This window comes from Falco peregrinus, chromosome 3, assembly GCF_023634155.1.
Source record: "Falco peregrinus isolate bFalPer1 chromosome 3, bFalPer1.pri, whole genome shotgun sequence".
Classification (NCBI taxonomy): domain Eukaryota; kingdom Metazoa; phylum Chordata; class Aves; order Falconiformes; family Falconidae; genus Falco; species Falco peregrinus.
The window spans coordinates 71,329,892-71,342,969 of NC_073723.1; the positions used below are offsets into that span (position 1 = coordinate 71,329,892).

Here is a 13,078-nt window from a genome sequence, read left to right on the forward strand (position 1 = left end):
CAAGTAGAACCCTGACATTTTGAAAGGCATTGCAAAAAAATGGGAAGCATTAACCTCAGAGGATTTTTTGTGATGATGAAAAGATGAAAGTTGGAAACATGTAACTGAATTATTGTTTGGAGAGACACAGGACTTCCGAAGTTAAATCAAAGCATCGCATTCATCGCGGTTGAAGTAGTTACCATTTGCCAGATTAGCTTGAGGTATTTTGATGTAGCGTGTAGGTGACAGTGGCACAGCGTGCTGGCACAGGTAATATGAGGCGCACGCACATCCAGCTCTCTTTTCACAGAATACACCATCAGCACAGTTCCTGTTTAACCTGCAAAATCTTGTGCTGCATTTTACTAATACCTTCTACGGATTATATTGTAACAGTCCAGAAAGCGGTTTGGTTTAGACACAAAACTTAGTTATACTTCAAACTGCCTTATCACTTGCCTTTTCAACTGTATGTAGAGTAACTGGGTAAAATTTTAACAAGTATTTAGCTGTATGAATTAACCTCATGGGCTATGCCAGCTGTGGCAGCAGAATTATTTGTCAGCAGAATTTCATATCACAGCCTGCTCTTATCAGAAGGCAGCCATGATTACTAAGCTGACTTGGTATGTGAAAACATATGGTGTTTTGGAACTGCTTGGTTACTGTGGTGGAGAAATAGCTCCTGACCCGAAACAGGATCTTTTTAACAAAAAATAGCGGTGTCCCTACCCTTATAAGGCATGGGCAGGCTCAGCATGGCGCTGCAGGAGGGGCGGTGACGGGTTCATGCTGCTGGGTTTTCTCCGGCAGCGGTCGCAGGCGAGTGGAGAAGTTGAGCTGAAATTGCAAACGCTTCGTCCCTGGCACTTTGCAGCGAAACTCAGTCAAGAGAGGAGGCAGCAGGTGAAATTAAAAAAACCCAAACAAACCAACGCAACCACCACTTGATCATGGGAAAATCAGGTGAGTAAATGTCTTTGTGCAGTTGGCTGTGTGTTCTTAAAATGTGCGTGCCGGGTTTTGTGCTCGGAAAGGGTTGTAAAGCATTAGTGGCTTTCCTCCGAGAAAGCTGCTTTCATTTGTGCATGGTACAGCCTGGGAGGAGCCTTCTCTCTGACACAGGGTTAAATTAAAAAACCAAGCAGAACGAACCCCCCTCCCCAACCTGCGCAAGGTAGTTGTATTTTATATACAGCTTAAGTTTTGTAACTTGTAGTAGCTTTTCTTTGCTCTACGAAATAATTATATATATAAAGGAAATAAAATTATCTTGTGTCTGGCTGCCTGACCAAACTTACCTGCCTTGCAAATAGGGTGCAGGATGCTTTTTGGGGGTGTGGGGAAAGCTTCTTATCACCTCCTCTGTCAGGAGAATTTAGATTTAAGATTTGGGGACTGTTTAACTGAGGATAGCCTTGCTCAGCTCCTAAGTCTCTCCCCAGCTGTGCAGATGTTCGTGAAGTCTCTCCCTGCTGCTGGCTGCCTTGTTGGTCCTTTCCCCACCGCCGCCAGCTGTCTGCATGCCCTGCTGTGACAGTCTCGGCGGGGGGAGAGCTCCTCTGAAGCTGCCAAGGAGCCAGAGACCTTAAGAAGAGAGAGCTCGTGGCCGGGGCTTTCTCCATCTTTGTCCTGTGAGAGCCATGAGTGGAAATGTGTGCCGATCTTCTGAAACAGCTGCAAAACTGGAGGGCTTATTTTGGTTCTTGTGGTTAGGAAGCTATTTATGTGAGAAATCAGAGCCTGGTGGTGTATTGTCTGTCTGTCCTGTGTGTAAACAGCATGTATGGAACATGCTCAGCAAAACTTAGTACTTACTCACTCAAAACCATAGACCTTTTCCAGAGAAACTTGAGGAAAATCTTTGTGCAGCTAACACTTTAGTGAGCCTCAGCGTGGGCTTGTTGAGTTGTTTTCCTTTTTCTTTTTTTAAAGGTGAGCATCCTAGATGAGATCAGAGCTGTCTGCAAATGTGACTGTAAAGGGCTTACTAGTGTGACACCCAGTCCAGGCGATGCACCATATAGCTGCCAGTGGGTGGTTTTGGCCCCATGTCCTGGAAGCTGTTTTCAAGTGGATTGGGATTTAGTAAATAAGTTTACAACAATTTAAATAATTGTAGTTGCTGAGAAGTATCAAGTTCAGCACTTCTTTGCTAATGGCATAAGAAGTACAAATACTGGGTAAGTCTAGTAGCTGTACATTACATTAGCAAAGCACATTGGGCCAAAGCGGTAGAGATATTCCACTGTGCACCTCCCAATCCCAAAATGATGAAAATCTCTTGGTTTAATATATGCAAGTTGCTAATACAGTCAGAAAGGAATTACTGTCTTTGTTATTTCCTGCACCTTTATTACTGCACATTAGTTAATTGTCCACACTTAGGAGCAATGACAGACTAGAAACTCCTTTTGTGGAGGCTTGGGTAACGTTTGCATCCCTAAGTAGTTATGTAAACAAATAGAGCTTGAGATCTAAGTACATTTAAAAAATGTTTTGTCACTTGTGTCATGCTTTTCAAATCAATGGTAAACTAGGTCCAGGTTATGTCTTTGAGCTGCGTGTGGTATTTTTAGATGAATCATGAAACTGAGATCCTGTCCTGACAATCGGTTTATTGAGTAAATCCCACCTGGCCTTTCCAGTGCATTGAAGTCTTCAAATTCCTGTCTGAGATCATTCAGTGTGGTTTGCCTTTGAATGGGCAAGAGCAGCTGTTTTGCAGAGTACTGCTTCCTCTGTGTTTTGTGCAAAATACCTCCTGTTCCTGCTGTAGTGCTTTTGAGGACATGATGCGGGCAAGTTTCTCTGTGCTGGGATCTGTCTGACCTCGAAACAGAGTCCTCGCTCCTCTCCTGTGTCAGAAAGATTAAGGCAGAGATTACCTGAAGGCGTAAACTTCAGGATGCTGTAATTCCTGTAGAGTAGGGCCACTATTTTAGAATAAATGTTTTCAGAGCAGTTTCTTTAACTTGTTGTCTTCAGTAAACCTATCCTGAGGTCTGAGTAGCCCCAGGCAAAGAAATCCTGCTGTTGAAAATCTCAGGTCTTCGATAAAAGCTCTCCAACAGTTGATAATAGCTATTGGATTACATTTGAAGCAATGTTCATTACAAGTATCAGAGCTAGAAACTTAGCGTTGGTTTTGCTTCACTGAATCGAGCTGCGTGTCGGAAGACGTCTGACTCAGCCTTCTTCCCTGGAAGCTGCAGGCTACTAATACCAAATTCATACTGAAACTCCCTCATCAGATTTAGTAAAACACCTCCCCTGGCCATAGCTCCTGGAAATAATAAGCCAAACATGAGGACCCCCTGTGCCCTCCCCTTGGTCTCCTCTTTTTGGGCAGCGTTTGGGTTAGCAGATGGTGCAGGCCCCCGTCGCCACAGATCCCGGGGAGCCCCAACCGAACCGGCTGGGGTACGTATTTTCTGCGGGAAGCAAGGTGATGGTGAGCTGGCTGCTTTTTGTTGCCCTGTTGCTAAGACTGCCGTGTTGGCAGGGCTCTGACACCCCTGCAGCTGTGCACGGTGGAGGCCGGGGTCCTGCGGCCAGCCCTGGCCCCAGAGGGGATATCCATGTGAGCAGCTGCCGGCGATGCTGCGGGAAGCAGCTGGCTGCCAGCTCCACTCCTACGCTCGGGAGCGCGGGGATTTCTAATGCAGTGGGAGTCTCCAAAAAGGCTGGGATGGTGGCAGGAAAAGGCTGCTCAAAGTCTCATTTCTTCCGCTTCCCCTCCAGCCCTGCCTGGTGGGGGAAGGGAGCTTGCCCCACTTGCCTCCTAAAAACCGGGCAGAGGTGACGGCCAGGGAATTGCCTGTTTCTTCTGGCCAGTGGGTGCAGACGCAGTCAAAGACGAGGACGAGCTTACTAAATATTGACTATCTTTTTATAGAGTTTGTTTTTTCTTTTTCCTTCTTGTCTTTTTCTTTTTTTTCTCCCCTTCTGCAAATGTGGGTGGGACTCTAGAGAAAGGGCTGGGAGTTACCCACTGCACCGCTTGTTGAGCAAATACAAAAAAAAGGGCTGAGAAAGGATTTTGAAAAAAAGAAAAGAGATAGGAACCAAACTGCAGTTTTCCATGCTGGTTTTAATCTTCCTTGAAAGCATGTGCTGGTTTTTAACTCTTAAGATGTACCTTTGGAGCACAATAAAAGGGACCGTGGTGTTTTCTGCAGAGTGAGCTACATCTTCAACTGCTCTGAAGTGCAAATTTGTACTTTAGCATCTTGGTGGGAGAAAGCCGTAGCAGGTCATAACAAGAGTACAAGCATATTAGAGAAGTGACCTGTTTGCTTTCTGAGAAATGTGATATTCGCCAGCTGCCAAAATGACAGTGTTTCCTGCTGGATGATTTTACAGGACTGGTGGGCACAGAGGAAATTAATTAGACTAACCTGCTAGCAACCGTGCGTTCATGTTCGGTAACGGGGGCATTTGCAGAACTTATTATCAATACAAGTTAATGGCTGTTTCTCTTTACACCAGAACTGAGCTGGAGGTGTGGTGGGAAAAGGGCCTTTCAAAAATCAAGTTAATTAAATTAAAAACTCCACACTGCTCTAGTTTTTGTGTGTATAAGACACTGGTTGCTTGGTTCAAGTTCAATAAATGGCAAATAGAGAAAAGTCTGTCAGGAAGGATCAGGCCTCGTCAAACAGTATTCTGGGCCCAATTTTTACCTGTCTGTTGAACCATCAGTGTTTTGGTGGAGGAGAGGAGGGGAGTGAGAGAGCAGCCATCCCATGCAACAGTGGTTGCATGTTGACTGTTAGATTAGGAGCCTTAGCTCCTCATGTTCAAGGCAGATAAATACCAAAGCAAATATGAAGGGCCCACAAAGAATAAGATGGAATGTGAAAGTCTGTAGTAGCCGAGAAACCTACCAAGGTTTCCTATGTCATAGAGTTGCATGTCAATAACCAAAAAACATCTTTTCTCCTTTCTGAATCCTCCACAAAATCCTTCTTAAAAAAAAATAAAATTAAGCACGAAGAAGGCTTTTATTACTGGAAACATTCAAACCCTTAGTTTTCAATCAGAAGACAGTTGGTAGCGTCTGTCTTGCCTGAATTTGAATTTGCCTCAGTTGCTGCTTGATGTGCAGGAGCAAAAAGTATGCAAAAATGAGCCTCTTGATTTTAACTGCTTTGCTGTTTATTACATATCTCAACAGGCCAGAAGGCTATTTCAGATCACTATTTTGGTACAGGCCATGCTGTTCTTCGACAGATTGGCTGGTGCATATCTGTGTTATGTTTTTATAGGCAGATGTAAGCAAGTTCTGCCCAGTCTTTGAAGGTCTGAACAGCAGCTCTGCCAGAGCTGGGCTGGGTGGCCCTGCAGAGGGGGAGTGAGGTGAGGCCAGGTGGGTGGCCAGCCACTCTGGTTCAGAACTGTCTCCTGTGCAAGCAAGTATAAGGAGAAAGCAGTAGTCTGGGGTGTTGTGGAGGAAGATAATATGGGCCTGTTTAAGGCCACCACAAACATTATTTTGTATAATTTAAAGTTGACGGAACTGAATTACTAGACCAAATCTTGGCTTTGAACTGAAATCGTACGGGCTTTGTTTGCTTTCAGCTCTAAGCATGATGGTTGCAGAGCTGTATGAAATGGTAAGTTAACTGTCCTTCTGAAGCTTTGCCATGCCACCATTGTAGGCACGGGGTTTAGGGGCATTTTCTGACACAGGTTGTGCAGGCTGTCCCTGTATACACACCTGTGTGCGTCACAAGGCTGAGATGGGGTTGCAGGTGTTCCTGAAGTCTCCATGTCCTTGTTGTAAACATAAATTTGGGGGGCAAGGGGTCCTGTTTTCCATGAAACAACTCTGATGATAGTTTGTGATAGGCAGATGTTAAGAAATTATTGAATACATGCTTAATTATACCCTATGTGTTTGCTCGTCACACTTGTGAATTCTGTGGGCCATAGGCACATGTTGGGCACTTAATAAGTGATCCTCAGAAAGTGATTTGGGGTGAACTGTGGTAGGGTATAACCTGTTTTTGAATTTTCCCTTATGAAGACTCATTACTAAAACAGATCTCTCAGCTTAGAATCAGACAAGAGTCGAGGTGGGAAGGGACTTCTGGAGGTCAGCTGGTCCAGCACCCTGCTGAAGCAGGGCCACCTAGAGCTGGTTGCCCAGCACCATGCCAAAATGGCTTTTGAATATCTCCAAGGATGGAGACTTCACAACCTCCCTGGGCAACCTCTGCCAGTGCTTGGTCACCCTAGTGGTGAGAAAGTGATTCCTGATCACAGAATCAGAATGGTCGGGGTTGGAAGGAACCTTTGTAGATCATCTGGTCCAGGACCTTGCTAGGGCAGAGTCACCCAGAGTAGGTGGCACAGGATCGCGTCCACATGGGTTGTGAATGCCTCCAGAGAAGGAGACTCTGCAGCCTCTCTGGGCAGCCTGTTCCAGAGCTCCGTCACCCTCAAACAGGCTTTTCCTCATGTTCAGGTGGAACTTCCCATGTTTTGGTTTGTGCCCATTGCCCCTGGACCTGTCACTGGGCAGAGCCTGTCCCTGTCCTCCTGGTGCTCGCCCAGGATATTTATGCATTGATAAGATCCCCTCTCTGTCTTCTCTTCCCCAGGCTACACAGGCCCAGCTCTCTCAGCCTTTCCTCATAACAGAGGTGCTCCAGTCCCCTCATCATCTTTGCAGCCCTCCGCTGGACCCTCCTCAGTGGTTCCCTGTCCCTCTCAAACTGGGCAGACCAGCACTGGACACAGCACTCCAGATGTGGCCTCACCAGGGCAGAGCAGAGGGGCAGGATCACCTCCCTCCACCCGCTGGCCACCCTCCTCCTAATGCCCCCCGGGATCTCACTGGCCTCCTCGGCCACCAGGGCACCCTGCTGGCTCATGGGCAATGTGCTGCCCACCAGCACTCCCAGGTCCCTCTCCGCAGAGCCGCCTCCCAGCAGGTCAGCCCCAGCCTGTGCTGGTGCGTGGGGTTGTCCCTCCCCAGGTGCAGGACCCTGCACGTGCCTTTGTTGAACTTCATGAGGTCCCTCTCCGCCCAGCTCTCCAGCCTGCCCAGGTCTGGCTGAATGGCAGCGCAGCCGCCTGGTGTGTCAGCCCCTGCTCCCAGGCTTGTACCATCAGCAAACTCGCTGAGGGCACACTCTGCCCCTTCGTCCAGGTCATTGATGAATAGGTTGAACAGGACTGGACCCAGTACTGGCCCCTGGGGAACACCACAAGCTACTGGCCTCCAGCTGGACTCTGCGCTGCTGATCACAACCCCCTGAGCTCTGCCATCAGCCAGTTCTCCATCCACCCCACTGCTCATCTGACCCACACTGCCTGAGCTTACCTGTGGGGATGTTATGGGAGACGGTGCCAACAGCCTTGCTGAGGTTAAGGTAGACAACATCCACCACTCTCCCCTCGTCTGCCCAGCCAGTCATTCCATCGTAGAAGGCTGTTAGGTTGGTCAGGCATGGTCTTGCCTTGGTGAATGCATGTTGGCTACTCCTGATAACCTTCTTTTCCTCCACATGCTTAGACATGACAGCTCCTATAGCTTCTACATCTCCACTGTTTAAGGACTTAGGACCATGAGTAGTACATTTCCCTGAACTGCCTCCTGGCAGGATTTCCATTGCACTGTTGTAGGTGTGGCACTGTCTTTCTGGAGAGACGAAAAAGGCTTCGCTTTGGAACTGCAGTCCCTGGGTGTAGGCATTCATGTACATTACTTGCATATACTGCAGTCTCTTTTTATCTTTGGTTCCTAAGAGCTAGGCCAGTGTGTAAGCAACGGGGAGCTGCAGAAGGAACAGTGAAATCAAAGATTTTGGGGTTTAGGTGGAATTTTACCTTCCAGAGGGTGGTGTGGGGGCAATATGCCTATCTGATCCTTATAATATATAATAATCAGACTAGGTATGAGGAAGAAAGTTTTTATGAGGGTGGTGAAACACTGACACAGGTTGCCCAGAGAGGTGGTAGACGCCCCATTCCTGGAAACATCCAAGGCCAGATTGGATGGGGCTCTGAGCAACCTGATCTAGTTGAAGATGTCCCTGCTCATTGCAGGGGGGTTGGACTGGGTGACCTTTAAAGGTCACTTCCAACCAAACCATTCTGTGAAATAAAGACCATGTTTTTCAAGATTCTCAGTTACGAGAACTGGGGTTTAGCCTGTTGAGCAGGGGGGCGAGAATGAGATCATGTAATTGATAATAAATATGGGTAAAAAAAGTTTTCTGTGTCTTCCTGCCTGGACTGGGCTACTGGATAGGTGAGTTTACCCTTCAGTGATTGGAAGAAATGTGCATGACCACATTTCCATGCCTCAGGGAGGTGCATAAACAAGCCTACTTTAAGCATTGTCCTAGCTAGCTTGGATGGCCTTGGCAGAAAAGCAAGGCTGGGGGGTTTGGAGCTAATGAGATGAAAGCTAGTTAGGTATGGCTACCCCAAGCAATAGTAGAACATAAATGATAGAGGTATGAAATGGCAGAGCATGTCACAGGAGACATGGGATAGTTCTTCAATCTGTCTTCAGTTCTTCTTTGCAAAATTCTTCACTTTACAAAGGCTTAGGTTGGCACCAGGCAGCTAACAGTTCTATGTAAAATGAACTTGGCACTGGGTACCAACAAGGTTGTCTCTATTGCTGGCCATCCACAGAGCACAAGAATATGCAGCATCCAAAATACTGTGACCCACAAAAATTACTTAAGTTAGACATTCAAATGACTTACAAAAGACTTAGAAGAGTTGTTACTTGCTGAAGAGTATAGTATCATGCTGCTGTCATGCAAATGTTATAAGATGGAATCACAATCTAATAGCTGAAGCTCAGATCTGATAGTGGAGAAGTTCTGATTTCTGGTGTTACTCATTAGTAAATACAATCGCACATCATTTTCTTCATAAATTACTATAATTAGAAACTCTAAGCACATACGTTTTTGGGGAGAGAGGAAGAGAAGAAATTGGGAAGATTTCTTCACTTCTGCTTGGTATGGTCAGTTGTAATACATGCAGGTCACTTGTGGCTTTGCATTTTGAAGCGTATGAGCCCAAGAATTGTGTGGCAGTTAGATTTAAGAATACAAAGCCTTACTTATGAGAGGGTCTCCTTAGCCTCTTTAAAAGGGTTAGCAGCTTACACATGAACTGCCTACAAGGGTTGTTTGTGTGGGTGTGTGGCATGATTAAAATATTTAATTGTCTTCCACGGCAGAGTAATAATAAAAATCATTCTTTTGGTTGTCTTTCATGCAAAGCCAACACTGGCTTCTCTGGATATGATGAGCAGTCAGTTCCAACCTTATGCAAGACGACCACTCCATGGTAGTCACTACTTGTTGACAGGCTTATTGGTCTGATGGTTCAGAGGAGAGAGGGGCTGCAAGCAGAGGACTCCCCTCCCCAACCCCTGCCTCCAATGAAAGTGAGAACTTGGTTCTGTCAATGCTCAAACCTGCTGATTAGTGTTGCTTTTTTTTTTAAAAAAAAAGTTTATATCACAGAAGGCTCTGATGCCTCTCAGAGCTGTGCTGTTTCCAGTTTACCAGGTGTTCCTTTTTAATCAGGGCAGTCAATTGCCTAACAGTTTATAAAAGGCCTTAAGTGAGGAAATAATCAACACTGTCTATTACAGCAAGAATAGGATTTGCACTCAAATAGTGACACGACTAATGTCATTGAAACATTATTACACCGGTGGCTTCATATTATCAGGCTATATGCCTGAAATTCGGTATGGGAGAAAATAGTGTGTTACTCCATATGGCACAGGTAATGCAAAGTTATTAAGTTGCCGGTTTGCTGTAGAGGAAGCCCAGATAATAAAATGAGTGCGGACGTTGTCCATCAGATTTGATTAACTCAGTCATCTTACTGTTGTCCTGAAGTTCACCCCCGTGATAAGCAGGTATGTAAGAAAGTTTCAGGCAAAAGTCACTGCTGAAAGACATCAGAGAACCTACCTGAAGAGGGATCTCCTGAGCTGAAGGGAAAGCTATTTTGAGCAGCCTGATAAACACAAGAAGGTTCTGGGAAACTACTCCCATTAAAACCCATGTCTAATTATAACCTCCAATTCCTTTCATTCCCACAAGGAATACTTTCTCTTCCAACTTTCAGTAGGGTCATAGGATAATTCAAGTTGAAAGGGAAATAGTGTACTAACAATTATGCTATCTCCCATAAATGCCTATTGTATGGGATGGAGATGTTGCCCATTTACTGAGTTCTTGGTTCAGAAGTGTAAAAGAAGACAAAGTATACCCATGAAGGATATAATGCTTTCTGAATGTAGTATCATTTTATCTTGCCTCCCCTCCAGGACGTACACGGGATTTCATTGCTTCTTTACGTTTCCAAGCAATCAACCAGCTTTGTTAGAGAATTTAGCACTGAAGGTCAGTTTTTATGGCTGGAAGTGATCCCTGAATTGGAGTGTCAGATCCATGCTCTCAAATGACATATTTAGGAATAGCATTAAGGGCCAGTCTTTGAAGATGAAGAAAGTGCAGTCAAACTACATGGAGAAAGAAACAAGGAATATTCACTCCCTGTGGCACTGCAGAGGCCAGCCAGTATAAGACCATCCTGGAGTGTTTGTGACTTCAAACCTATGTGGAGTCAAAATGAGCAGAGGCATGGCTGTCCTCTTTAACATTTCTCCTATCAGTTAAATATCCATCACTTCTCCATTGAAGGAACATCGTTCTTAAGAGTGTGAAAGATTCAGCTAGGGCTAGTTTCCAGGGAGTTACATTTCAAGTGAGGATAAATATTATGAATAATAAATATGTCAGGTCTCTTAGAAAGGTCTAGAAGAAAATGTGGTCATTAGAAACTGGTATGTCTTTTACTCAAGAATTTTGTTTGTTTCCAGTCTGTTAATATACTTCGAGAAGTTTGTAGAAATAGAGGTAACTTCAGTTGTCTCGGGCAGTTCACCAGTTACCAGTTAACAAAGGACTTCCTGTTACAATTACTTTACAGTTCCCTAAGACCTCCAATGAATTTTTTCACAAACCTGTTGGACATATAAAAAGTTGTATTTGCTGCATTCTTATTTCACACCCCATTTCTGCTATTAGAGTAGGGTAGAGCAATTCTGCAGAATCAAGGGAGAGTGAAGGGATTTCAGTATTAAAGCAGAACTACACACAGTGTTTAAACAGTTATGCAATTACCTCTTCATCTTCATGTGTTTTCTGCTCACTTTGCATTTGTGTCCTCTGTACGTATTCTGGCTCTTGGCTTCTTCCTGCCTGGGTTCTGGGCAGGGAAGGCTCATATCCTGGGTGATATGACTCACATTGCCAGGGCTGTTGGTATCAGGTTTTTGCGTTTACCTCTTTCAGAAATGGTGGGTCCTTTGAAGTGTATTTTGCGGCTTTCTTCAGATATGTTGCTTTAGCCATTACACAAGCACATTTCTAATTATTTTGGGGCAGAATTGAAAGGTGGGATCATTATCTCCATTTACCTGTAATGCACACACTGGGTGAAGAGTTGAGGCCTATGTTACAGTTCAAGGAGGTATTGAGACAGACATAATGGGACACTTCTGTGTAAGATTCTGCATGAAGTCCATTTCATAGAATCATAGAACTATTTGTGCTGGAAGTGACCTTTAAAGGTCATCCAATCCAACCCCCCTGCAACGAGCAGGGACATCTTCAGCTAGATCAGGTTGCTCAGAGCCCCATCCAGCCTGACCTTGGATGTTTCCAGGGATGGGGCGTCTACCACCTCTCTGGGCAACCTGTGCCAGTGTCTCACCACCCTCATTGTAAAAATTTCCTCCTTGTTTCTACTCTGCATCTACCTTCTTTAGTTTAAAACCATTACCCCTTGTCCTACACTACAGGCCCTGCTAAAAAGACTGTCTCCACCTTTGATGTCCAAACTAAGGGAAAAACAAAGCAGGAGAAGACAGGGTTCAGAGAAGAGGTAGAAAGGATTCAGGCATGAAGAGTTCTTCACTTGAGAAAGACTAAGATTGGCCATGTTTAGAGACAGTAAGAAAACGGAGAAATAGAACACTCAGGGGGAAAAAATCCAATTGGAAAAGGCAACCTAGACGCTTCTGCTCAGTTTTCTGTGGTGACACGAAGTTGATCAATGAAACTGAAAGTCCAAAAGCATAACAACTATAAGGTGTGCTCTGTACATCATACACTGGAAATTAGTTGTCACGTGTTGTCGTTAAGTTAGCCAATGTTCCAGAAGAATTCAAAATAGAGGTAAATAATTGAATAATGAGGAGCAAACAACTATATCTAATACCTTTAGTTGTTTTACATATTAAGCTGTGTAATGATCCATGGCCAAACCTAACTTCCTGGCAGTAGGCAATAATTTCTTCTAGCAGTTTAAGCAGCCTGCACAAAGGGAAAAAAGTATGTCTCCAAAGCTGTCTGGGAAGCTGTTCCCATTTGGGTGGGAGCCTGAAAACTCCCATTAACTCTCACTTTTAATGTCTGGTTTCTCAGTGTATGGAACATTGGTAAAATGGAAAAACTTAACATGCCTTTCAAAACACATCTGAAATACATCTGGCAGTTGGGTGTCCCTCTCCACTCATCAGCATGCACGGGGGAAGCCATGCAGAGCGAGGCGGTCAGCACATGAGCTTGAGTCACAGTAGATAAGTGTTTCTTTAGCAGCCGCCTTTGAGGAAAGGGGAGGATGGAGGTTCTCTAGGGACAGCATAGTGGTGCCTGCTGTGCCTAGATGAAATGCAGTTTTGTCCACATCTTGTTGGTCTTTGTAAGTCAAAATGTTAGTACAGAGCTGGATTATGCAACATTTCTGTTAATGGATGGACTGACAGTTGACAAAGCCTGTATTTAAGTTGACTTCTTTTTTATTTCTATTTATTTATTTATTTTTAGAATTTCAATTTTATTGCCACTGAGAGTAAATAATTTGAACAGCAACTTTCACACTTGCAGGTCAGATTGTTTATCTGCTATTTAATGCTGAGTGGATGAGATATTAAGTCTAGGTGATAATAGCCACAAGCTTTAAGATGGTCTTGTGCAGACAAATGCAGCCTGGAGTATGTGGTGCAACTTCCAAAGCCATGTATTTTAACTTCTCT

The 13,078-nt window shown here is 44.8% G+C and overlaps 1 protein-coding gene across 1 annotated transcript in view; it reads left to right on the plus strand.

Moving 5' to 3' along the window:
- Nucleotides 1-610: 610 nt before the first annotated feature.
- Nucleotides 611-13,078, plus strand: part of GLIPR2 (GLI pathogenesis related 2) — a 28,433-nt gene continuing 15,965 nt past the window's right edge. Inside the window, exon 1 of the mRNA XM_005240323.4 lies at nt 611-948. Within this exon, the coding sequence (XP_005240380.2) occupies nt 936-948 (13 nt within the window). The 5' untranslated portion in view covers nt 611-935. The remainder of the gene's footprint in view (nt 949-13,078) is intronic.